At 43.2% G+C, this 27,603-nt stretch overlaps 1 protein-coding gene across 1 annotated transcript; it reads left to right on the top strand.

Moving 5' to 3' along the window:
• LOC115076211 (somatostatin receptor type 5-like) lies at positions 1-23,821 on the top strand. Its single transcript, XM_029577432.1, has 2 exons — positions 1-400; positions 20,038-23,821. The coding sequence occupies exon 2, from the start codon at positions 20,096-20,098 to the stop codon at positions 21,197-21,199; it is 1,104 nt and encodes a 367-aa protein (XP_029433292.1). The 5' UTR covers positions 1-400; positions 20,038-20,095; the 3' UTR covers positions 21,200-23,821.
• The last annotated feature ends 3,782 nt before the right edge of the window (positions 23,822-27,603 follow it).

The following is a 27,603-nucleotide window of genomic DNA, read 5'->3' as shown; positions in this document are numbered from 1 at the left end:
CCGAGTTCGTGCTGCACGCAGGCCAGGTCTCGTCTCAGGACAAGAAGACCCCCGGACACTGTCCGCGCTGCTCTCTGGTCTGTTTACCTTGCAATCGATGCCAGCGCCGGGGAGGTGGCGGAGGGAGCAGGGGCAGGTGCCCAGCGCGGCTGCACCGGGAGGGCAGTAAAAGGCTCCCAGGCTCCGGGCGCGTGCAGTAAAAGGCTCCCAGGCTCCGGGCGCGTGCAGGCGCCTTTCCCTCTCCTTCCTCCTCGCAGGATTGCGCTTCCGTTTGCAAAGCTCGGAGATTTCAGGAGCGGGGGAGCCGTGGCGCCCCTGACCACCAACTCCCCAAAACGGGAGGCGAAGCCTGTGCCCAGCGTCCTGGCACCCGAGCGGCGGCAGCTCCTTCTCTTCCCAAGTAAGAACAATTTGCTGTCTTTTGAAACTTTTCTTTTTTTTTTTTCTTAACTTTTCCACTTTCCGCAGGCAGAGGAAAGCAAAGGTGGAGTGGCTGGCAGGACCCCCAGAGACCCCGGGGCAGCTCCCGGAGTAGCTGCGAGCAGAGTCTCGCGTGGGGGGCATGGGGGGGGTCAGGCATCCTCTGAGCCGGTGGGGAGGCCAGCAGTGCTTGCTGGGGGGAGCCTGCGCTTCCACCTCCAGGTGCCTGCGCCTGGCAGAGCCCGAGCAGGTCCAGGGAGCAGGGAGTCGCCTGCGGCAGACTCCGCAGGTCTGGAAAGTTGTCTCTTCGCTGCTGCACTTTTCTTGGCTTCTGGCTGGAAGATGCCCCACCAGACCCGGGCACCGTTTCGGGGATTCTTCTTCCATTCCTCCCTTTATTCCAAGGTCACCTCCCTGCAGTCCCCGGGACTCTCCCTGTTAATTTCCTGCATTAATTAGCAGGCTTGGGGAATAAAGCCCCCGGGCGTGTTTTTAGCACGGGAGGCTCCGTGGTCCGTCCTCGCCCAACCCCCCACCACCAGTGTTTTTTACAAGGTTAATCATTGAGGGGCACCTGACAAGCAAACCTGAACTTTCTGTGACTGAGAAGGAAACGCTCGGGGACAATGGATCTTATCACAGGAGGTCTGTGGCGCGTTTTAAACATTAATGCAACTGCTCTTGTTCTGAAAACTTGCCCTGGCAGAATAATTGTTAATAGATGATGAATTAAATCAATCCGTAATGGGGAGAACACGAGCCAGACTTCTTGAAGTGGTCACTTTAGGCTGCTTTCCCTTTTCATACAGGTATTTCCCCAAAATATTGTGCTGCTTTTATAACCTTTTAAGCCAGACTTTGGCACCTTATTCCTTTGCGCAAAATCTCCTCACCAGGCTGCTGTGGTGAATTTCCTAGCCATGGTCATCCGGCTTGCAATGATGGCTGAGGCACACGCATGCACACATGTAACTACACACGCATGCACACACATGTAACTACAAACACATGCACACATGTAACTACACACGCATGCACGCACATGTAACTACACACACGTAACTACACACACATGCACACACATGTTACTACACACGCATGCACACGTGTAACTACGCACACATGTAACTACACACGCATGCACATGTAACTACACACGCATGCACACACATGTAACTACACACACATGCACACATGTAACTACACACACATGCATGCACATGTAACTACACACGCGTAACTACACACACATGCACACACATGTTACTACACACGCATGCACACGTGTAACTACGCACACATGTAACTACACACACATGCACATGTAACTACACACGCATGCACACACAGACAAAACAGCTTTTCAACCCTTTAGCCAGATTGCCCGCTTGTCTCGGGCACTTGCCCATTTAGATTTCGTTACGTGTGCAGTTTGGCTTGTAGGCAAGCTTGTCTGGATTCAGAAGCTGTGCCCCGAGCTTGCTCTGCAGTCCGACCAGTTCTGAAGCCCCTGGTTTGCTTTTTTTAATTTTTTTTTAACCATCGCTCCTTGCTGGGTGCAGAAACCGGAATTCCAGCCCATCTTTCCGTCTGCTCCCTTTTTTTTCTGACCTTTAGCCGTGGCCCCTGGCTTTCCCTGTCTGTCTCTGGTCCATAGCACTGGAGGGCGGAGGTTGCATCTTTATGGGATACTCTGGGTGTTTATCATGCGCCTGTTTTCTGGAAAGGCTGTTGAGGTCAGGCTGTGCTTGTTCTTACTTGGGATGCATTTTATGGAAGTTGTGCTTTCCCAGTCTTCTGGTGAACAGCTCAGCAGCACCCTGATGTGACTGTGGCTACAGAGGTAGCGTTCTCAGAAATGTAAAATCAGAGCTGGCAGGAAGTGAGGGAAATGAATCATTTATTATTGATACTGGGCAAGCAATATTCATTATTCAGCCACATGGGACATCTGGGGATATTGAACATTGTACCAGTCATATTCACAGCATGCGCCCCAGATGTAGAAATGTATTGGACGCCGTCAAGAGGCTACATCTTTACCAATATTAAATTTTCACTCAGCATCTGAAATCCCCCCTTGCAAGTCTCACACTGCCTGGCAGACTTTTCCCCTGCAGGAAGCAATGTTGTTCATCATAATGGAAATTTCCCTGATTGCCTTCAGAGCCCTATAGCCGGGCTCTCACAGGAAACAGTGCCCTTGACGGCGCTGTAGAGGACGCTGTCCCCCCTCAGAGAATCCCTCTCATCTTTCGTTGCAGGAATCTGCCTGCCTCTTGATTCGTTTGCTGAGTGCTAGGCAGATATTGTACAGAGCCTGAATCAGCAAGGATTTTTCACCCCACAGAATGGGAGAAAGGATTTCATGAATCGGGCCCATAGTATGTCTGCGCGTTCCCTTGGGATCCTGCAGAAGCTCAGTAAAGATACGTAGGACCGGTTTTTTCCCCCATTTTAAAAAAACTTCCTTTCATTTTATTTTCCATGGCAGGTATTACATACATACATAGTAATGAGGGCAGAAAAGGACCAAATCGTTCATCCAGTCCACCCAGCGAGCTTCTCATGGTGGATTCTGCGTTGTGCAAGTTACCCCCATCTTTCTCTCAAGGGTAGCAGCTGCCGCTCCGTGCAGTTATCTCCAAGCCTTATGATAAGGGTAATAATATTTACAATCAAAAGCAAGCAATTGTCAAACCTATGAAAAATTACTGCTAGCAACATTTTTTACTGGGTGATGAGCCTTCCTGGAAATTCAGACTGTGCTGTTAAACATTCGTTGCTTTTGAAGATGGCCGTTCCGTAGAAGCAGTCCTGTGCTTTTTCCCTTATGTCTGCGTATCAGCACCCCAGACCGTAAAAATCGGGGTCTGTGTTGGCTGTCGTCTCAATCCAATTCCCCCTTTTTTCCCCCTGCCTTCGAAGCAGAGAGTGATGTTGCTGTTACATCAAAAGCATTAAGGTTTATTGGTTAAGGTTAGTAATCCCCATGCCTTCTGTTAAGGGGAGTAACTGCTGCACTTCATTCCCATCCTCTCTAGCTTTTAGGGAATCACAGTGTTTATCCCATGCCCCTTTGAAATCTTTCACCATTTTTGTTTTCACCACCCCCTCTGGAAGGACATTCCAGGCATCCATCACCCTCTCCATGAAGAAATACTTCCTGTCGTTGGTTTTCAGTCGTCCTCCCTGAAGTTTCATTACGTGACCCCCTAGTTCTATTGTTTCTTTTCCAACAAAAAAAGTTTGATGATAATGGATCATTAAAACTTTTCAGGAATCTGAAGGTCTGTATCATATCTCCCCTGCACCTCTTTCAGGGTATAATTATTTAAATTCTTCAGCTTCTCCTCATAAGTCTTTTACTGCACACCCCACACCATTTTGGTCGCCCTTCTCTGGACCATCTCCATCCTGTCTCTATCCTTTTTGCGATACGGACTCCAGAACTGAACACAGTTCTCCAGGTGAGGCCTCACCAAGGACCTGTATAAGGGCATCATCACCTCCTTATTCTTCTTGGTTATTCGTCTCTCTATGCAGCCCAGCCCTCTTCTGGCTTTAGGTATTGCCTTGTCACATTGCTTTGTCATCTTCAGATCTCCCGACATTATGACTCCAAAGCCCCTCTCTTGATCCTTGCATATCAGTCTTTCACCCCCCCCCCCCATTACATTCACCCCCCATTACATATCAGTCTTTCACCCCCCATCACATACAGCTCTTCTGATTACCGCACCCCAGATGCAGGACTCTGCACTTGTTGGCTTTGAATCCCAGCTGCCAAGTCTTCGACCACTCTTCCAGCTTTCTTAAATCTCTTTTCATTCTCTCTACTCTTTCAGGTTTGTCCACTCTATGGCAGATCTTAGTATCATCTGCAAATAGACAAACTTTATCTTCAATCCCTTCCGCAATATAGCTCACAAGATATTGAACAGAATTGGTCCCAAAACTGATCCATGTGGCACTCCGCTTAACACCGCTCTCTCTTCAGAGTAGGCTCCATTTACCTTTACATGCTGTCTCCTGTCAGACAACCAGTTTGTAATCCACTCCACCACATTAACGCTCACTCCCAAGCTTCTCATTTTATTCAGAAGCCTTCTATGCAGGACTGTATCAAAGGCTTTGCTGAAATCCAATTAGATCACATTGAGCATTCTTCCTCAATCCAATTCTTTAGTCACCCAGTCAAAAAGAAAAATCAAATCAGATTTGTCTGACAGGACATTCCCCAGGTGAATCCATTCTGCCCTGTGCCCAGCAACCTACCACATTGTAGATAGTTCACTATTCTTTCCTTCAGCAGAGTCTCCATTAATTTTCCCACCACCGAGGTGAGGCTAACCGGCCTGCAGTTTCCAGCCTCCTCTCTGCTCCCACTCTTGTGGAGCCGGGACCACCACCACTCTTCTCCAATCCCGTGACACCACTCCCATATCCAGGGATCTATTGAACAGGTCACGCAGCAGACCCACCAGCTCATCTCTGAGCTCGCTCAGTGTCCTGGGATGAACCTAATCCGGCCCCATGGCCTTGTCCACTTTCAGTTTTCCTAGCTCTTCCCATACATCCTCTTCTGTAAATGGAGTTTCATCTACCCCATCTCCATGTACAGTTTTGTTATCCAGCAATGGTCCTTCTCCAAGGTCTTCTTTAGTGAACACCAAACTGTTTAACATTTCCACCGTTTTTTCATCTCTCTCCACACATTGCTCCTCATCACCTTTCAGTTTCACTGTATCACTTTGGGCCTTCCTTCTTTCTCTGATGTTTCTGAAAATTGTTTTGGCTCCTCGCTTTACCTCTTTGGCAATCCTTTCTTCCCCTTGACCTTTTGCTTTCTTGGTTTCTTTCTTTGTTTCCTTCAGTTTTAACAGATATTCTTCATTGTGTTCCTTTTTTTGGGATCCTTTATAGGTCTCAAATGCTGTTCTTTTTCCTTTTATTTTTTCGGCCACCTCCTTTGAAAACCAGATCAGTTTCTTTTTCCCTCTTACTCTTCTTTACTTTCCTAACATATAGATTTATTGCCTTTGTAATAGCTCCTTTTAATTTGGCCCACTGTTGTTCCTCCTCACCCATTTTTTGACAGCCTTCCAGTTCTTCCTCCAGGAACATCTCCATTTTGACAAAGTCCGTATTTGTGAAATTCAAAACTTCATGTGACTTCTCTGTATCCTGTTTGCGATATTGAGCCATACCTTCTGATGATCACTGGGGCTCAGATGATCCCCTACCCAAACATTAGAGACATTATCCCCATTAGTGAGCACGAGGTTGAGGATCACACCCTCCCTCATGGATTCCATTACCATTTGTTTGAGCAGAGCCCCCTGCAGGGCATCCACTATCTCTCTACTTCTTGTCCATGCAGACTGTGACATGTAGTACAAATCAGAGAAAATATTTTTTCACTCAGCACATAATTAAGCTCTAGAATTCATTGCGCGAGGATGTGGTAAAGGCAGTTAGTGTCGCTTGGTTTAAAAAAAAGGTTTGGACAAGTTCTTAGAAGAAAAGTCCATAAACCGTTATTAATCAGGTAGACTTGGGGAAATCCTCTGGGGTAAGCAGCATAGAATCTATCTAATATTTGGTATCCTGCCAAGTATTTGTAACCTGAAATCGCCACTGTTGGAAACAGGATACTGGGCTTGATAGACTCTTGGTCTGCCCAGTAAGGCAATTCTTTTGTCTGTCCATATTTCCTCCTGTTTCCCTTTCTTCATGGAATTTGCTGTTTCCTTGCAAATGGGAACACAACGGTCCCTGTGGATACTGTCTCATGAATCATTTGTTTTGGCATAGCCCAGCTCGGACTTAAACCATGAATGCTTTTCCACTATGTCCTTTGGTTCTTCTGCATTTATGTAGAAAGGCTTGGAACTATGCAGAAAAATTCTATTTTACCAGTGCTGGGGTTTAATCCAAAACCTTATTGCTGAAGCCTTCCTGCATTTATTCCCGATGATTTGTGGAATTTACGAGGCAATCTTTAAACGGTGGGGATTGATTGCAGGCCCATGAGTATGTGTGAAAATTGCCATCCTCTTGAGGTTTCTAGTTTGGAAGGTCATTAGTTGACTTTATACCCCTTAAATCTCATTAAGATTTACAATCCACTTGCAAGCAGGCCCAGCTCTTCCCTTCCTTGTAGGTTGTGACCTTGAAAACCATATTATTGCTGGAATGTGGGCTAGGTTACAGTAACAAACCCTTCCCTACTGTTGTTTGGCAGATGGTTTGAAGAATGCTACCTGGGGCCCAATGCACTAAAGTGCATTAATGCTTTCGCAAGTGCAAATGTGCATTAAAAGCACTGCTAGTGTGCACAATCTAGTTTACGTGTTAGCATTGTTAACTGGCTTGTTAGAGTTTTAATGCAAAAATCTCGTCAATGAGGAAATGAGATGTAAATCAGCTCATTACCTATTAGTGCACAGAAGCATAACATGTTAAAACATGCAAACATTACACAATGACACATTAATGCCAAAAAAGTATATTACCTCTTGGGGAGGTGTAGTTAACATTTTATGATAATGTCCATATTAAATATGCTAATTTTCAACGGTTGTAAATAAACACAAAACTCATTTGCATGCCATTAACATGGGCCATTAGTACGAGCTAATTAATGCATGCTAATGGACGATGTTAATGCACTTTAGTATATTGGCCCCTTGGTGTTTAGACTTTGCAAGAGTTTTGATATAGTGTACGTGCCAAAGTCAATCTGGCATTTCTGCTGTGGAATAAAAGCAAAGCATGAGCATTGTGGGACCTTGACATGTCCCACTCAGAAACTTTTTAAAACATTAAGAAGCCTGCAAACATATGCTACATATGAGTCAGAATGGTCCATGGTCACTCTTACAGCAAGGCAGATACAAATAATCAGGCCCTATTCTAAAAAAGACTTTTTCCCATCCCAACTTATTCACAGAACCAGGAGTGAAATCCACAAGTCCCACACGTCCACTGAAAGAAAATGAACATGAAAAGCAGGGAAATAAAACAGAAAGAAGACTCTACAATTTGTTCCTAATTGGGACTTTGTGCTCTGATATGAGATACTTCCCAAATATAATAATACACAAGACTAACTGATCTTCCAGAAATTATTTTGCATTGTCAAGAAATGCACCTGTGAAGAATTTGATTTTGGCTTGTAAAGTCATTCTGTAGCTTGGCAGACAAGTTTCTCAGCTGTCTTACATCTTTAATAGATGTTTTTGCCATGTGTTTATGTGTGAAAATATATTTAAAACAGTACATAAATATCTTTAAGATGGATTTTTCCTATGATAGCACAAGTTAAAAGGTGCCTCTGGTATGTATTTCTATTTGCATCACACTGTTACATAGAAACATAGAAATGACGGCAGAAAAAGACCAATCGGCCCATCCAGTCTGCCCAGCAAGCTCCCACACTTGTCTGTTTCATCAACCACCAGGTTCAGGGCCCTTGTTGGGTAACTGTTTGATTCAAATTTCCTGCCATCCCCTTGTCGTTGATGCAGAGAGTAATGCTGGAGTTGCATCAAAGGTGTTGATGTGATAACAGAGGTTTTGCTGCTCATCATCCAGATACTGCAGCAAAATATTGCCCTTGGCAGAATACTGTGCCAGCCAAGTTTTACAGTGTCCTGTGTTTGTTCAGGATGGTAACATGGCAAGGGTAAGGAGTCACCTTTTGTGGAAGTGGTGGGATGGTAGACATTGTTAGGAGGAGAAGATATGGAATATGAGCTCCTTTCCTGGAACTTCCTTGACCAAGTCAAAGCTTTGGCACATCCCTGAGCAAAGAGGATACGATTGTAACTGGCAAAAGGCTGCTGTGAGATAAAGGTGCTATCAGCTCTGCAGATGTTTCATGCAGCAACATCCTAAGTCTGTGTGCCTCTGAATACCTTTGCATGACCTTGATTATGCACTGAATTTGGTTTTAAAACAGTATGCGCCGTGCACTTTTCTCTGCATGGGTTCAAAAACAGTTCATTTGTAATGAGAATACCTCAGATCATCAAGCAGTCACTGACAGCCTCTTTTGCTCTCCATTGCTTACAGGTAGATGATTGGCTGCAGTAAAACATTTATGAGAGTGGCCAATCAGGGCCAGACTATTGGTCCATCTAGTCCAACATCCTGCCTTCAACCAGTGGCCCCAGAGTCACCAGTTAAGAACCAGAGTTCATCCTAGTGCTCCCTGCCCAATCTCAAATATCCGTTTATGTTCTTGTCTTCCAGGAATGCATCCAAATCCCTCTTAAATGTTACTGTGCTGCTTGCTGTGATTATATTTGGCAGCATCAGATTCCACAGTTTCTTGAGTTTGTCTTGAAACTACTAGCATACAGTTTCATTCGATGTCCACTGACCTGGAATAGTGTAAACAACCGCTTGCTTGTGGTGTATTCTTTTCCATTCATGATCTTGTAGACGTCTATATGTGCTCTCTCGATCTTCTTTTTTCCAAGCTAGAAACCCCTTAAGTGTTCTAGCCTTTCTTTGTATGAGAGATACACCAGTCCTCCCACCATTCTGGCTGCCCTTCTCTGTACCTTCTCTAGCTTCACCTCATCCTTTTCGAGATGGGCGACCAGAACTCTACGCAGTACTTCAGGTGTGTTTGCACCAGAGCTTTATGTAGAGGTATGGTTATGCCTTTTGATTTGCCATCGACACCGTTACAAATTTTATGTATGGTTGGCTGTTTTGGCTACCAATGCATGCTATGCCAATGGTTTCAACATGTGGTGCACAGTAATTCCAAGATCTCTTTCTTGATAGCAGCTTTCCAGAGTGGACCCCAGCAACATGTTACTGGTAGCTTGAAGTTTTCACCCAAAGTGCATAACTTTGCACTTGTCTGTATTAAATTCCGTTTGCCATTGGATGCCCGGGTTTTCAATTTTTCTAGATTCTTCTGCAGTTTTACGCAATCAGCTTGTGTTTTAACTACCTACATAGTTTGGTATCAAAAGCGAATTTTGCAACCACACTCATTACTCCATCTTCTAGATCATTTATAAACAAATTGAACATTACTGGTCTAATACGGATGCTTGGGCACGCCGCTATGTACTACCATGTTCAGTCACTGGTTATTCAGTCCCACTCGCTGCCTCTTTCCCTTCAACCCATTACTGATCCATGAATGTACATGTTCCTTATCCTGTCAGTTTCCAGAGTAATCTCTACTGTGCAGTACTGTGTCAAATGCCTTTTTAAAGTCCAAATTCACATTGACGACTAGTTCACCAGCATCCATGTGCCTAGTTACAATTTCTAAGAGATTTATAAGACAACTCTTGCCCTCCAAAATCCATGCTGGCAATTCCTAATTATGCCATTTCCTTCTATTTGCTTAATGATAATTGTCTCCACTACCTTACCCAATATTGATGTCAGGCTTACAGACATATAATCTCCCAGTTTTTCCCGGTGCCCTTCTTAATAATTGGAGTCGCATTGGCCATCTTCCAGTCCTCAGATACAGCAGCTGTTGTTATGACAAATTGCAAATCAGTGAAAGTATGTCTACCATTTCTGGTTTTAATGGTGTGGATTCCATGCAGCTCTGGGGAATTGTGACTGTTTAACCAATCTTCTTATCATTTCATCCACTCCACAGGGAGGCATCAGCTGAGGAGGCCTCAGGTTTGGGAATTACCTCAACATCCTCTCTGTGGACGACCAATGCAAAGACATTTATTTTATTTATTTATTTAGTAGTTTTTATATACCGGTGTTCGATACATATCACATCACATTGGTTTACATTTTAACAAAATATGCAGGAAAACATACATTTCCTTTGTCAAATACATTAAACATTTGTAATATGGAGATTGTTAACAAGGGTTAGAAATAACAAGGGGAATGGTAAACACTACGGGATGCCCGAAGAGGTGCACAAAGGGGGGTGCCCCTTTGTCGCGCCCCTTCGGCGCGCGACGCCTGGTGTTCTGGCGCCGTTAACGTCCGTCTCAGTCTTCAGTGATGTCGGGGGGGGGCGTGTCATCCAATCGAATCCAGCACATTGCCCCTCCCCTCTCAGACCGCGATGGTTTCCCTTTACTTCAGTTTTGCTTCTTTTATCTTTTTTTCACATCACTGTTTTTATTTTAGGGAGCCTGGTGGTGATGGTGGGTGGCTTCCATGTTTGCGGCCGCCCGGTGTTCTGGCGCCGTTAACGTCCGTCTCAGTCATATATTTATAAATTATCTTATCTTACCTGCTGTGTCCTTTTCATCTTTGATAAACCCCCTGAACCCCTGGACCATCCAGAGAGCCAGCTGTCATCCTCGCTGGTCTCTTCTGATATGTGAGAAAAACTCGTGTTATTATTTCTCACCTCTCTGGCCAGATTCTGCTCTTTTTTCAATCACTTGGGGCTCGTTATCTTTCTTGCTCTCCTGACTAGTCATGCTGGTAGCTTTTCCCCCATTTTTTTCATTTTTTAGTCACTTTTGCCCAGTGGCTCCACTGCTGTTCCCGCCCTGAACAAGGCCCTGCATTCCATTAAGGACACCAGGTCTAGGGTAGCGCCTTGTCTCATGGACTCTTGGACCAACTGCTCTAAGAAGCAGTCATTTATAGTGTCTGGAAATTTCACTTCTCTTGTTTGACCAGAGGAGACATTTACCAAATTAATGGTGGGGTAATTAAAGTCCCCCAGTTGTCATGGGGCTGCAGGCTGAAGTCCGGTTGCACCCTTTTTAGTCGAGCCCCAGCCAATGCTGAGAACCAGTGGTGCGACCTGCAGGGCTTCCTGGACGTCTTCTTTTGGTCCAGGTTCCCAGGTTGGTCTATATAGGCTTGGACTCCTCTCATATACTTCAGGGCTGACACTGACTCAAGCCCCTATTGGGGTTTTGGCCTGACACATAGAAAGCTACCCCCCACCACAGGTCAGTCCCTTCTATCACATCTGTATGACTTGTACCCAGGTATTGTTGTATCCCATTGGTTGTCATCTTTTCACCAGGTTTCCACAATGCCTATTATCTTTATATTTTCACTTATCACCTTACATTCCAGTTCACCGGTTTTATTATTCAGGCCTCTTGCACTGGTATAAAGTCAGGTCAGTGTTTTTCATGGTCATATCCTGTCTGCCCTTTGTAATTTTACCTGTAATTTTTTTCTTCAGTCAACTCAGAATTGTTCCTGAAAGCTAGCACTTGATTTAAATGCTTCTCATCCTCTGATTCAGGGAAACATTGCTATTTCTGGGGGAATCTGTAATGCAAGACTCTGACCCACACTCTTCCCAAGCACTGTCGGCTTTTCCCCACAACTTAGTTTAAAAGTTGCCCTGCCAGGTTCCATCCCGGTTAAAGCCCCCCTTTTCCTCAGGATGTTCCCCCGTTTCTTATAAATCTAATTCTCACTCATGCACTGAGGACTGCGGAGCTCAGCCTGTTTCTGTGGGCCTGCACGTGGAAGAGGTAGCATTTTTGGAAAATGCTACTCTTGAGGTTCTGGAATTCAAGTTTTTGACTAAGAGCTTAATTATATCTTCCAGAACCCCTCTCTGCTCTTCTACCCTATGTACCAACATGAATCATGATGGCATACTTCTCCCCCACACTCCCTAAACAGGCGTCGTGATAAATCTGTCACCCTTGCACCAGACAGGCAAGTCACCACATGATATTCACAACCACCAGGTAATAGAATCTCCCATGACCACTGCCCTCTGGATTTCCTCCCACAGGAGACTTATCCTTTGCGTGAGAGAGTACTGCATCACTTGCATAGCTGGTCCTTTTTACAGGATCACTTATTTATTTTCAGATTTATAGAACACCTATCTAAAACTCTAGGCAGTTTACATTCATAATTAGATAAAATCATAGAACACAAATCATATAGATAAAAGTAACTTATTTAAACACAATAAAAACAACATAAGAGCAAAGATAAAACAAATAAAAAATAATACCAATAAAACAACAAGGCTGTAAATCTCTGTAAGAGACTGTAAAAAGGTCCCAGTAAAAATTGTGCTTTAGCAATCTGCAATTTAGATCATCGAGGGCCCTCTATGTGCTCTTCTCTTCTGATAAGTTAAAAACCTGTTTCAAAAGAAATGGATTTTAGCAGTTCCTGAATTTCAGTAAATGAACTCTCTTCTTTTAATCCTAGCTGTTCCACCATGATGGACTCGGAATATAAAAAAGGTGTTTGCAGGATTCAGTGAGCCTAATCTGTTTAAAGGAGGCACTGAGAAGCTGATCCTAGTGGTCTTGATGGCTGGAAGAGCTTTAAGGCTGCATTAAAATTAGGGGATACCAGGCCCTGAAGGCCTTTAAAAACCAGTAATAAAATTTTGAACTTTATCCCCCACCTAAAGGATAACCAATGAAATTTCAAAAGCACAAGGGAAATGTGCCAAAGCAGAGGAGTCCCAGACGGCTGCGCCGCGTAATGTTGGCTGAGGCAGTCCTAAGTAGAAAGCATTACAATCGTCAAGAGACAAACCTACAAGGGAATGAATAACTGTCCTTAAATCATTCTATTTTAAAAACAGCCAAACTCTGCAAACCATATCTAACTTAAAAAAGGTGCGTTTAACAACCTTATTAATTTGAGGATGAAGAGAGAGAGAGCAGAGTCCATGATAACACCGAGATTCCGGACATGATTGGATATAGGGATCTGGATTCCTTCCACAGACAGATATTTCGGTAATCCATCAGTGGGGAATCTTGCAAGATGTAAAAATATCAGTCTTTTCCAAATGCAAAGATAATTTGTTTTTGGACAGCCAATATTTTAGGGTTCCCAAACAAAAATAAACCTTGTCCAGGGTCTCAATCAAAGAGTTTCTCATGGGTACATAAAACTGAATATCATCCACGAAGATACGATAATCAACATCAAGATTAGAATGAACTTGACAGATATTAAAGAGGAGCACAGAGAGAGAGAGAGAGGATCCCTGAGGCACCCCAACAAAGTAGATTTAGAATCATGAATAGTTACTTGACTTGTTGAGACTTTCCCTCCATAAAGGACTTAAACACAGCAGTACCAATTCCATTTATCTCTGAGTCTTTTTCATAAAAGCTCAAGATCAACAGTATCGAAAAGTCAAGCAATACCAACAAAAGTTGTTGTTCAGTATTTACTCCTCTTCTAAGAGGATCAAACCAAGATAAAAGTTCCTGCTGTGCAAGGATATGATGATCTACTACCCCGTGACCTTGCTCCTCCGTGGCAGAACTAGGGCTGAGAGTAGAGGTGGAAATTTTCCACAATGTTCCTGTAAGCCTCATTGATTTTCCTCTCTGCCTCTCTAGGCTCCTCCAGATCTGCACCTCCGGCCTCCATGGATTGACCCTCATCTTGCTGCTGGACTTCTTTCTCCACGATAATATTTTTATATAAGCTGTTTTGCAAGCTGTTTTAGGCCAAGTGATATATGAAGATTTGGTTATATTTCATTTAATTACCTGTTAACTTAATTACCACAACTAATCCCGATTAATGAAGTATCCAACTTCTGCCTCCTGGAAGGCTACCTATATAAGGAAAAAAGCTTCTGGAGTGGGTGGATTGTGGGTCAGGCACCACTACATATCCTTCCGTCCCGTCAGCAGAATCACCAGCAGTTGCCAGCAGAATACCTTTATAGAGGTTATGCATTTCCCTACAGAGTTACCGTACCTACTCTCTAGAAAGCTCTCAGAAAAGAAACCTGAAATATTTGAGGCACTCTTACCCAATGAAAAGTCCCGCTACCATGCATCAGAAGTGGGCACTGGGTGTTTGAGCCCTCTCACTTTTGGCTCAGGCCCCCACCCCTAGCACCAGGGTCATGTCCCATTTGAGTCAACCCCTTAAAGGTATAGGAGTTAGTGGGTCTGGAGGCATTGGAATCACGGCCAGTCCATGATAACTTGAACAGGAAACATCATTGCCTTTAGGTTGGACATGTAAAAGTCTGAGGTCATCAAAGTCTTTGCTTTCTTTTGGACGGTAATTATTTATCCCCCTTCCTCGCAGTCCCCTTGGACTGGGTGGAAGCCTATTTACATAATTGCTCTTGGACAGCCTGAGAGATTAACACTTACAGGAAGTAGATGCCTTAACCACAAAGAAAGAGTGAGAAACTGCAGAGACAAGCCAGAGAGACAGTGAAAAAACTGAGCCTTTCAGGACAAATAACTTATCTTCCTTTCAATATTCTCTCTACTTGCTTTTCTTCAGACTATCCCTCTCACCCATCCCTCTCTTTGCCTCTTACCCCCTCCACTTTCCTCATCATTTTCTTCATTTATTTAACCTTACTCTCATCCCTCTAAGATGAATATCTCAATTCTTCTGATTCTTTGATGTGCTTGTTTGTTATGTATAAATAATTTCCAATGATCATATAAGGCAAAGTTCAGACCAGAATGTTTCATCTCTTTTTACTGTTAAAATTGTTGAAACTTGTTTCACTGTATCGCTTTATGGCGAAATTGAAGTTATATGTAAACCGGTATGATTTGTATCTCTACAAGAATATCGGTATGGAAAAAAATAAAAATACATAAATAAATAAAATATTAAAAGGGTTTTGTAGCCACTGCCATGAAGACCCATATGGATGGGGTAGGGTGGGGTACCAAGCACTGTTGTCCTTAGGCTCCTGCTATACTGCCTTCTGTGCATTTGAATGAAAAGCATGAAAGGGAGCATGGAAAACAGGGGAGTCCAGGTCACATCAGATCTGATTCCAAGCAGCTCTCTCTTCCTCATTGTTAAAATAGCTGACCTACCAGAGCCCATCTTTATCATCAGATGCCATCAACCACTCCCCAGTGAAGGAAGTCAAGGAGCAGCGCATTTCCTACTGGCGGAATAGCTGGTGTGAATGCACCTGTCTGAATTCCTTTCCTCCACATGCGGCCTAAGGCAGAATGGAGAGAAATGGATCCTTTACCAAGATGCCTGGAAAAGAAGTGTCAGTGTTTGGCTTTCAGTTTCTCTGCAGTGGTAAGGGGCGCTGGCTGATTCATTAGGTGTCCTATGCAGAAAGAGCCCGCTGCGGGAATGAGCCGTGTGTGTTATGCAGCTGGCCAAGGTTTGGGCAACTGAGTTGCACATCATGGGTGGGGGTGCTAGCCACCTTATTTTTTAGAGAAAGGCAGACTGAAAAAGTGCAAAGTACAACACAGACCAGCAGCAGCAGCCTCTGCTTGGGTTTTTTTTATTTTTTATATATGTATTTACTTATTTTTATACTTTTAGCCTGCCCTTCCCGGCCGTAGCTCAGGGCTGCGCGGACCACGGCCGGTGAAATAAAACTCTCTCGGATTCTTGCACCGGATCCCCGGCAGCAGATTGAGAACCCGCTCGTCGCTGGAAGCCAGCATTCAGAAAATGTTACGAATAGAAACAACTTTCTTAATAAACAAAAAAAAAAGAAAAAACCTAACAGATTCTCCCTGGGCTTAGATGGAAGAAGGACCCCCTCAGCCTGCTCTGATTTCTGACCTCAGTATTGTGCCGGGCAGCCTGGGCAGTCCTGCTTTACCCAAAGCTCTGGTGCCGAGCTTGCTCCACAACGAAGGCGCATTTCCACGGTAACTGTTCACCGTACGGGAGCTCGAGTCTTGGCTTGCTTGCTGCCAATTAAATTCTTAATCCCAGATGTCCCTGTGTTGTTGGGAGGGTTTTTTTGTTGTTCAAATGTATTTTGTTTTTTTGTATTTTCTAATTATTTTAGGAAAGCAGATTTGCAGATTTTATGATCATAGAGGTGCCCAAAACCTGGTATCTTGGCTTGCGAGCTAAGAGCTCCACACCAATAATCTGGGGTGCATTTACTGCTAAACCAGGGCTGTTGAATCGTGATATGAAAATGGATGAAAGCAATCCAGTGAAAGCAAGGCATTCAGGTCCCGCATCTTTTCTTACTTTTTAATTTTTTTTTAATTAAATCTAACCATGTCCAGCACGTGAGATGCAAGGGAGACCACTGGGAGCTCATAATGGCGGCAAAGTCAGATTGGAAGGTGACCCCCAAGTAATTTAAGATTAACCTGAGCACCAGGTACATTTACAGGCTTAGCCTCTGTCTTTTGCCATGGACCTTATAGCCAGGAAAAGAAGAAATAAGGTTTAAAAGAACAGGAAAAGATGCTTCAGGGTTAAAGAGATAAAGCAAAACATCATGCGCAGACGCGGAAAGCTTACACTCCACTTCCTTATAAAATACCCCAGAAATTAGGGAATGACTCTAGCCTGTGGGGAGTCATATAACACTTCCAGTTCTCCTATAAAGCATTCTTCAATACCAAACCATCTACAGAAATAGATCAAGTAGGGCCATGGCACCCAATCAAATGCTTTTTTCAGCATCCAAGGAAAGAGCAATGATCAGCACATCACAAAGTTTGGAAACATAAGCTATGCTATGTAATAATCTAGCATTATGTGTGAAATTGCGACCTGTTAGAAAACCTGTTTGATCTGAATGGAGTAACTCCCCAATCACTGATCCTAATCTACGAGTCAGAATCTTAGTAAAAAATTTTATAGTCAGTATTGAGCAAGGATATAAGTCTGTAATTGGAAAGGGGTACCACAATGCTTTCCTCGGTGAATGCTTTATCACGTAAACCCACCACTAAAGTATCAGAGAAATATGCATGCATCCGAGGAAGAACGTCCTGAACAGTAGAGTAAAATTCAGCATATAGCCTGTCTGGTGCCTTGCCACACAGAAGAGAATGTAGGACTTGCTGCACTTCCAACAAAGTGAAGGGAGCATCCAAACAATCCTTATCAGTGTCAGTGAGAATTGGCGATCCAATGTTTCCAAAAACAAAGAAACCTGAGAGGAACCAGAAACAGCTTCTGAGTGAGGAATAGAATAATCAAAACTCCATAATGTCCGCACCTCTATGGATAAGGTGACCAGATGTCATCTTTAGAGATGCAACTCCGACATTGATGTTGTTTCAAGTAGTCAGCCAGTAATTGACCAATTTTATTATTGTTTGAAAAATAGTGAGCTTTGCCAGAAAAAATAGACCTGCACTATTATTCAGAATCTTCTTGTATTCATTCTTCTGATGAAGGAGGTTAGGAAGTCTGAGAAGACGAGCAGTAGTTACATGATCTGCCTCCAGATATGCTATTTCTTGCTCCATTTGTTGCAATTCAACAGGGCACTCTTTGTTCTTATAGTCAGTAAAGTATGTCCTCTGATCATTGGTTTGAAAGCTGCCCAGACTCTCTGCAAGGGAGGGTCCTCTGTACAATTATCTGGAAAATAATCATTTAATTTAGACTTAAGAAAATCTACAAATTGAGAGTCGGCCATTAGACTAGAGTTAAATCATCAAGTAGGCTTAGGAGAAGATTCATCATACCAAGTGAAGGGTATGGACACAGCCGCATGATCAGAAATGAGAATAGGATAAGAACATAAGAACACAAGACATTGCCATACTGGGTCAGACCAAGGGTCCATCAAGCCCAGCATCCTGTTTCCAACAGTGGCCAAACCAGGCCACAAGAACCTGGCAAGTACCCAAAAACTGTCTATCCCATGCAGTGCTATTCCATAGCAGTGGCTATTTTCTAAGTCAACTTGATTAATAGCAGGTAATGGACTTCTCCTCCAAGAACTTATCCAATCCTTTTTTAAACACAGCTACACTAACTGCACTAACCACATCCTCTGGCAACAAATTCCAGAGTATAATTGTGCATTGAGTGAAAAAGAACTTTCTCCGATTAGTTTTAAATGTGCCCCATGCTACCTTCATGGAGTACCCCCTAGTCCTTCTATTATCCAAAAGAGTAAATAACCGATTCACATTTACCCATTCTAGACCTCTCATGATTTTAAACACCTCTATCATATCCCCCCTCAGTCGTCTCTTCTCCAAGCTGAACAGCCCTAACCTCCTTAGCCTTTCCTCATAGGGGAGCTGTTCCAGCCCCTTTTTCATTTTGGTCGCTCTTCTCTGTACCTTCTCCATCACAACTATATCTCTTTTGAGATGCAGTGACCAGAATTGTACACAGTATTCAAGGTGCGGTCTCACCATGGAGCGATACAGAGGCATTATGACATTTTCCATTTTATTCACCATTCCCTTTCTAATAATTCCCAACATTCTGTTTGCTTTTTGACTGCAGCAGCACACTGAACCGACGATTTCAATGTATTTTCCACTATGAATATTGAATGCTGGCATTCACCAAATGTGGTAGAAGTGTTGCAGAAAGAAGAAAAAGTCAATATGAGAATAAGATTGATGTGGGCTTGAAATGAAAAGTGAAATCCTTATCTGTGGGATGCAAAAGCCTCCAGGGATCCAAGAGACCAGCTTGTTGATGTAGGTGCAGGAGAGCATGATGAGCCTTAGATGGATGACCTCTGCATTTAGATTGCCTATCCATAAATGGGTTTAGAGGTAAACAAGTATCTCTGTATTGGGATATTCCAGTAGAGTGTGAAATATATTGTTAAGGGAACATTTTCAATTTTCCAGATCTATGTGCCATACTCCTTAAGTTAAACATCTAAAACGTTTAGAATGTCAGTCTTATAGAGCTCTGTATTCAGAAGCATTTATCCGGATTACTCAGAATTAATCCTTTTAAATGAATATATGAGCACTTATCCAGCTAAATCCTAGTCAAATAACTTTTTATTCAGCTAAAATTTGCCTGGAAAAGTCAGGGGCATTCCAGGGCGTAACTGGGATTTGCCGAGTTAGCTGGATAAATTATCTGGCTAGCTGTGATATTCAGAGTTATCCTACTCAGGACCTGATTCATCAAAGCATTTTTCCATGGACACAGAATGAGAGAAATGCCTTAGTGAATCGGGCCCTTAAAGTCTGGTAATCCCATAGACCCATCCTAAAGAGCCAGATAAACTTTAGCGTAACTGGCTATATTCAGTGGAATGGCTGCACCGCTGAATATATAGGCTAGGTTTGTCCAGCTAACGTGCTGAGCCACACAGCGACTGAATTTGGACCTCATAGTGACCAATGAATAAAAAATATTAATTTTTGGATTCCTTCAATTAAAGGACTTCATAGTGCTTTACAATTGTAACCGCACAATAGAATCAGTTATATTCAGGGATTTTGTTCCTGTTCAGCACTTTTTGTGCTGTCACAACCCCACTTCCTGTAAGGCTCTGTGACAGGGTAGCAGAGGGCTGTTCTGTGCTGAATGAAATTCAGCAGAGCCAGAGGGCAGTAAATCTTAGCCGGCCTGTTGCTCCTAAGTGTTTGATGCCCGCCTAGGCACAGGCATAATGGGTGCCTATTGACAAATCCTGGGCTGGTTATATTTGAGTAAACCGAACTCCACACAGATCAGATGACTTGTTCGGGAATGCATTGAGTCAGCAATATATCACGAAATAGAGTTAAATGGCACAGAAGTAAAATGACAAAAAATTGGTGGCAGAGCAGAGATCAGCACCCTCAAGTTTCTCCCATATGCATGAGCTAGAATTTTGTGTACTGAAAATGTAGCACCAGCCTGATCTAGCAATAACTGACGAAATGTGATGCACTCAATGTTGTTGGATAATGTAACCCATGAAAGTAATTTCATGTTTTTATATTTTAGAAACACGACGCCCATGAATGGTTATATTGCTCATCCTTGAAGTAAGACAGGAAACAGCATGGATCCATTGTATTTTTCCTCCGCTGCCAGCCTGGAAATTGTTCCACTGGATGCCAATCTCTCTTCTTTGGTCAACGCAACTTATAATATAACAGAGCCTTCCAAATCGGGCATTAGGACTGTCCTCATTCCAATTATTTACCTCTTGGTATGTGCGATTGGACTCAGTGGGAACACCTTGGTCATTTATGTGGTTTTACGATATGCCAAAATGAAAACTGTCACCAACATTTATATTTTAAACTTGGCAGTAGCCGATGTACTCTTTATGCTTGGTTTGCCATTCCTTGCCACCCAGAATGCCATATCTTATTGGCCTTTTGGCTCATTTCTTTGTAGGCTGGTTATGACAGTAGACGGAATTAATCAGTTCACCAGTATTTTTTGCTTAACAGTGATGAGCATTGATCGTTATCTGGCCGTGGTCCATCCCATCAAGTCCATGAAATGGCGCAGACCCAGGGTGGCAAAGTTAATTAGTGCTACAGTTTGGACTTTCTCCTTCTTGGTCATACTCCCAGTGATTATATTTGCAGACGTGCAGGAAGATTTCCACACCTGCAATATTAATTGGCCAGAGCCTGTGAACGTCTGGTCTGCTGCATTCGTCATTTATACCTCGGTTGTAGGATTTTTTGGGCCTCTCCTGGTGATATGCCTCTGCTACCTTCTAATTGTCATTAAAGTGAAGTCCTCTGGCCTCCGAGTTGGCTCCACCAGGCGCAGAAGATCCGAAAGAAAAGTTACCAGGATGGTTGTCATTATTGTTGCTGTCTTCGTCTTTTGCTGGCTCCCATTCTTCACTATGAATATTGTTAATTTAACATTTATTTTGCCAGAAGACCCTGCCTTGCTTAGGGTCTATTTTTTCGTAGTGATTCTCTCATATGCCAACAGCTGTGCTAACCCAATACTTTATGGATTTCTGTCAGACAATTTCAAGCAAAGCTTTCAGAAAGTGTTATGTCTCCGAAAAGGGAATGGAATCAGAGATGGAGACCCTACTGAGCACAGGCAAGAAAAGAGCACCCAGCTACAGGAAACCATTTTAAGCCACAAAAATTCTGAATTTAATGGTCATATGCAAACAAGTAAGGTCTGAAAATAACTTCCTATTTCTAATGCTGCAGATATGCAAAGATTCAGGAAGCCTTTGTAAAATGGAAACCAGACATTCGATGAGGCAATGCAGTCAGCCTAACTCCTCGTTCTCATGAGAGTCTGATCCATATTTATCCCTGCTCAGATGGGATTTAGACTGCCAGCACTAAAATTTCTTGATCTAAAATAACACAAAGACTCCCACGTCTTTCATGGACAACTTCAGTTAGAATACAAAAAATAATTTTTATATACTCCATTTTAAATATATTGGGTGTGCACATGATTCAAGGACTTGCTCTGGATAACCTTCTCCTGAATTTATCACTGCAGTGTGGATTCTTTAGGTATAGTACGTGCCAAACAAATTCTAAAATTGCCTTTACAGGAATAAAAGTCATTTAAATGGACTGCAGAGTTGAACAGGATTCTACTGACATTGCTATAGGATGTCCATTCCAGGACAGAGCACATCATCAATGTCCTAATTCACTGGTACTGTGTATAGAAATTATTTTTAACCAGAAACTGAACTGATGGGAACTAAAACATCTTCTTAGAACAGATGTACAGTCAGTCTAAGATTTGTATCACCAAATATTGCTCTCTTACACAACAAAACAAATTGTGTCAACCCGAAACTATCCCAAGCACGCAAGAAATCTCTGTGCTACTATGGACATAGACAGCCACTTTCTTCTTGGATCCTTTGAGCGCTGGACCATCACCAAGAATCTCAGTCTCGATTGTTCTCTGGTTATATCTAATGATTGTTGGGCTACATGGGAAACACTGAGTGTAAAAGTAGCTGAAATCATTAGTTAGGTGATGCTGGAGTATTTAAACATTTCTACAAATACTTAAGCTTAAGCTACCTGTGCAGTGCAAGCAGTTACCTGTGCCAAAGGACTTCCGCTGACAGCTCGATATTCAAAGGACTTTGGAGCTACCACAGAAGACCTAAATGTTGCCCATTACTGTACAATTCATGTAAAGTGAATAAAAACCAAATCAAAAACAAATACTGACTGTCCAAACTGAAGTCCAGAAAATGAAAATTGAATGTTAGCTATAAATGCTCCAGATTTCAAAAACTAGTGCCAGCGCAGGAGCATTTTTTTTTGCTAACATTCAGTTTTCATTTTGTGGACTTCACTTTGGACATTTGGTATTTGCTTTTTGATTTGAATTGTTGGTGAGGGTCTCTCCACCCCTTTTAGAAGTGAATAAAAACAACATTTGAAAGGATTTATGGGCAGACTGTAAAATAGAACCTTTCACTTGCTCCAACAAAACCCCCTCTTTCTAAAACCTAATGTACAGCAAAACAAATACTATTGACATATTGCTCTCTAAAATCTAGTGTGCAGCCTTTGATGAAAGATACTGTCAATCACACCATATATATACTTTTTTTGGCTTCGGCAGCTTGGATCTGAAGTTGAAGAATATGCAGAGTTTAAATAAATGTAATTATTGTGTTGGGTTTTGCTAGCTGTCTCTTGTCATCCTCTTGTGTTGTCTTGTACCGCTCCTGGCCACTATGGATACAGCTTTTCCCGTGATGCACTCCAAGCAAGTAGCACAAGCAGGGGATCTGGCCAGAATTTTCCATTGTCTCATCCAACAGTCCTTTTCTATGTTCATTCTTATCCAGCAGCTCGGTTATTTGACACTGTAAATGGTGTGTTTGTCCCCATTTGCATGCAGCTCTTAAGTGTTTTCATGTAGCTCAAATAACTGTAGCACATGGCTCTTGATTAAGAATCCTCACTCACAAGTATTTAAAATTGCATTTAATTCCCGTAGCTTGGGAGCAGCAGCATATTAAGGAGCACAAAAAGCAAATTGAGTGAAGAAAGAAACTGAAATATTTGTACAAAATCAGACTGACTAAACAGAGAGGGATTTAGCTTTCTGATCAGCTTGCTAAATACAGTAAACAAGAATTTGCATGTCTTTGGTGACATTTGCGACTGCTAAAATAAAAATCCCAGAAAACTACATCCTGGACTGGCCATTTCCACAAGAACATCTTCTGTAAGGCCTTAGATTGATATTCAGCGCCAATTAGCAGGATAAGTTTAGATGTATCCGGCTAAGTGATGCCATTTCAATATTCAATCTTGTTCAGTGGCTGGCCACCACTTAGCCAGATAACTATTCATCCCGGTTATCCGGGTTATCCTGATAATTATCCGGGTAAATGGGAGTGGGACGAGGACATTCCAGCACGGAGCTACTTGTTCGACTAAGTGCCAATATTCAGCCTTATGCTGGTCTAAAGGAAAGTAGATAACCTTATAAAGCAAGCTATTAGGTAGCCGGGTATATTCAGTATTGCAGCCGCATGGCTGAATATCCCAGACAAGTTAGCCGGATATGTTTACCTGGCTAGGTTGTAGCTGAGTATGGGCCTCTCGGTGCTATCCTTGGAACCTTTCTATTCCAGCCTATAAAAGTGGGCTCGGAGTTACCTGGGACAGCGCCTCTTGCCTTATCATCATCATTATTATTATTATTATTGTGGATCTTGATGTCATTTTTGCGTCCAGGTGTATGCAGCACTCTACAGAGACACAGAAGAGCAGGGCCATCGGAAGGGGTGGGTCAATGCCCGAGATGCCAGGGCCAGGGGGCACCAGTGCCCTTGGCAGTGGCAGAAGGAGCAGTTTTGAGCATTTACACAGCCACAACACTGGGTGGTCAAATTTAGAGCTGGAATTCAAAAAAAAGTTGCAGGAGGAAAGTATTGTAAACCAGTTTGAAAATGTTACTGAAAATCAGTCTGTATTATATTATAGTAAATTACCAGGTGAAAAAAAAAAATCCGTTAAATGGCATCCGAGTTCCCCTGCTAAAGATCACAAAAATGGTTGAAAATTCTCCACCCTAGCTCTGAAACTGTGAACTTTATTTTAATTCCTAAAACTCCTGTAAGGTTTTGAAAGTGCTTTCAAATAGAGAAATAGAACCAAAGAGCTAAGAGAAACAGATAAGTATGAGAAAAAAATGTGAAGCTTGCTGGGCAGACTGGATGGGCCGTTTGGTCTTCTTCTGCCGTCATTTCTATGTTTCTATGTTTCTATGTTTTGAATATGTTCTGCACTTAATTTTTTTTAGCAGTAATACATGGTAGGGTCAGTTTCCAAAAGGGTTAACCTCCCAATGTCAGGACTTTGATCAACCTTTTGAAACATTTCCTGGGCTCAGCAGCTAAATTTTGCTTCCTCGCTAAATCATTAGGGGAAGTGCATTTTCAGTTGCTGCCCAGAAACCTCAGGCTAATTTTCTGCGGAACAAATTGTGTCGGGAAGCTTTCCGAAATCTGGATGGTCAAAATCTGACTTTTGCTTCCTAGTGCTAGAAATCCCTGCTCGGTGGCTGTGACCCCTCACCTTCAGTGCCTCCAGCGCCACTCTCTCACTTTTGGATAAATGTAGCTGCTGATGTCCATTCAGTTTTCAGAGGGATGGATCTAGCTGTCTAATTCCTGAGGTTAGGTGGACGTGAACTTTTAGGCGGATGAATTGAGTTGACTGTAAATGTGGAGTTTGGTTTGTCGGGGGGAAGTTAGGTGGTTCCTGTGCTATGCACTGTTGGCAGGCCTAAATCCAGCTGCTCAGATTTTGGGCACTTAGATTAAAGATCCTTTTCAGGCAAAGCTAAGCTAAGCCAGGCACTCAGCTAGGGGCCGAAAATAATTCCATAATTGCATTTACTAGCCAAGGGCCACCAGGAATCAGACTCTTCCCACAACCCCATTGTAAAAGGCTGATATACAGTTCAGCACTGTGGTTTAATATAAATCACTCTGCTAGGGCCAGGCTGGAGCTACATGAGTGGACCCAAGGGTGCCTTTCTGAGTTTAGAGACGGGCTCTCTAGCTGGCAAAAATATACGAAGTTTGGACATCAAATTGATTTTTCAAATTATTGCAAATACTCAGAAACTGAATCCTTTATACATATTGGGGTAGATTTTCAAAGGGTGAGGCGCGTAACCCCCGAAAACCTACCCCTGCGCGGGCCGAGCAAGCCCCGGGACGCGCGTATGTCCCGGGGCTTTCAGAAATGGGCAGGCCAGGGGCGGCGGTCCGGGGGCGGTCCCGAGTCCTCCGGCACAGCGGCCGCGCCGGAGGTTCGCGCGCCGGCAGCTGGCTGGCGCGCGCAAGTTACGCCTGCCTCAGGCAGGCGTAACTTTGACAACAAAAGGTAGGGGGGGGATTTAGGTAGGGCTGGGGGGAGGGTTAGATAGCAGAAGGGAGGGGAAGGTGGGGGGGGAGCCGAAAAAAGTTCCCTCCGAGGCCGCTCCGAAATCGGAGCGGCCTCGGAGGGAGCGGGGAAAGCCATCGGACCTCCCCTGGGGTTCGGCGCGTGCAAGGGGGTGCACAAGTGTGCACCCCCTTGCACGCGCCGACCCTGCATTTTATAATGTGTGCGCGGCAGCGCGCACATGTTATAAAATCAGGTGTACATTTGTGCGCAGCGGGTAGCGCGCACAAATGTACCCCCCGCGCATAAGAATAAAAATCGGCCCCATTTTTTCAAGTCAAGTTAATCTAGCTAAATGCCAATAGGGTTTAAATCAATGCGGGTGTGAGACCAGCTTAGAGTCTGAACTAGAGCACAGATTAGTAGTTTAGCACCTGATTTGATATCACCTCAGCTGAGCAACAAGCACAGCCTCCATATCACTTCCATCCCTGAACTGACAGCATCTCTGTGAGGTCCATATTCAGTCACTGGCTGCATTGCAACTGGAGAGATAGTCAGCAGTGCAGCTGTACTAGTACTGACTATAGCTGGATATGTTTATTCAGATAACTTTAGGGCAGCTCCATGGCACGACCAGTGTTAGTCAGCCATCTCTCAATATCAGAGCTAGCCAGATAACTTAGCCAGCTAACCCAGCTCCTTCCAGAAATGCCCCCCAGAACACCCCTCAATGTTAGCTGGATAATGAGATATCTGACTAAGATTTAGCTGATCTCCAACCCTTAATACTTACGGGACTGGTCTGCCCCAATCATCCATCTGACCGCTCCAACTGGTACAGAATGCAGCTGCATGTTTATCTGACAATACATTATTATATCACTCCAGTCCTATTTTCTTTGCATTGGCTTCCCATATAATGGAGAATTCAATATAAAATGATATCTACACTACATGATCTCATCTACTCAATAAAAGTCCATGGTTATTAGCTATCTTACACTTTTACATTCCAGCACATAATCTTAGGTCAAAAAATCAATTTCTATTACAGGTTTCATCACCCAGGATCACCAGGCTAGCAGTAACTCGTGAAAGAGCTTTTTCCATTGCAGGACCCATTAATTCTACTCCTTTGCCTTTAAGATCATTATCATCTACCAAAGAATTTAAAACAGCTTTAAAATCCTATCTTTAAAGATATCATTTAAAGATGTATGTGAAATGTAATCCTATCATCTAAAGTTTTATGTGAAATATAATATTGAGAATTACTACCAATTTCTCGGGATTTATTCTTATTTCCTTTAAGATCACCACATTCAGTTAGACTTTTTCATTTTATTTTATTTTATTTTTATTTATTTTAATTTTATGTCATAATTGTAATTTTATGCTATTTTATTTTTATTGTTAGTTCTCATTTATTATGAATGTTGTATTTGTAACTCGCTCCAAACATTGGAGGGCACAAGTAATAAATCCTTTCAAATAAATAAATAAGTGGGGGAAATATTCAACAGTCGGCATTTAGCTGGATGAGTTATCAGGCTAAATGTCTCTGAATATGGACCTCTGTGTGTGCAATTTTCAGTTCCAGAAAGGGCTCGGTTCACTTTTCAAGTTGATCTCCATGAATGCTTCAAGTCATTTTTCTTTTATGCTGAAAGATTTGTTGAAATAGCCCAAGTATGAAGCCTGTGACTGAGTAGTAACACTGTCTGGAGCGGGATTGAACCCTAGCTAATGTCTCGTCATACAGGAGAGTAAGTGATTAGACAAGAAGGCAGGACAAAGGGAAGCCTCGAGTCAGCCGGTGCCATTGGATCATTGGGCTGAGCGGGGCAGGAACGGGTGGGGATTATTCTTGACCCAAAGAGCCTTAGAGGGGTGCCAGGGGGACCAGCTGGAGATGGGGGACGTTGGGGCTGCAAACGCCTTGATGGTTCTTCAAGGAGGAATTGTCCAGAGGAGAGGTCATGGTGGAATCGTTGGCCACTTGGTTTATGAAGTGTGTGGGTGGGGGGGGAGGGACTGGGCCCTCGGGAAGGGGGTTTGGACCTCGGAAGGCACATTATCCTGCCACTGCTGATTCAAAAAGCTTCTTCTTTAGTTAACTGTCTTAGGGCCTTATTTTCCAGACGGATCGCACGCGATAAGGGACATTTCGCACGTGAAAAGTCCCTTA

Source organism: Rhinatrema bivittatum, chromosome 14 (assembly GCF_901001135.1).
Source record: "Rhinatrema bivittatum chromosome 14, aRhiBiv1.1, whole genome shotgun sequence".
NCBI lineage: Eukaryota > Metazoa > Chordata > Amphibia > Gymnophiona > Rhinatrematidae > Rhinatrema > Rhinatrema bivittatum.
Note: the sequence above shows the minus strand (reverse complement) of the source record. Positions and strands in the feature narration are given on the sequence as shown.

What these genes read in the sequence shown, in the direction of transcription:
- LOC115076211 (XM_029577432.1), top strand. Translation starts at nt 20,096, where the DNA reads ATGGATCCATTGTATTTTTCCTCCGCTGCCAGCCTGGAAATTGTTCCA.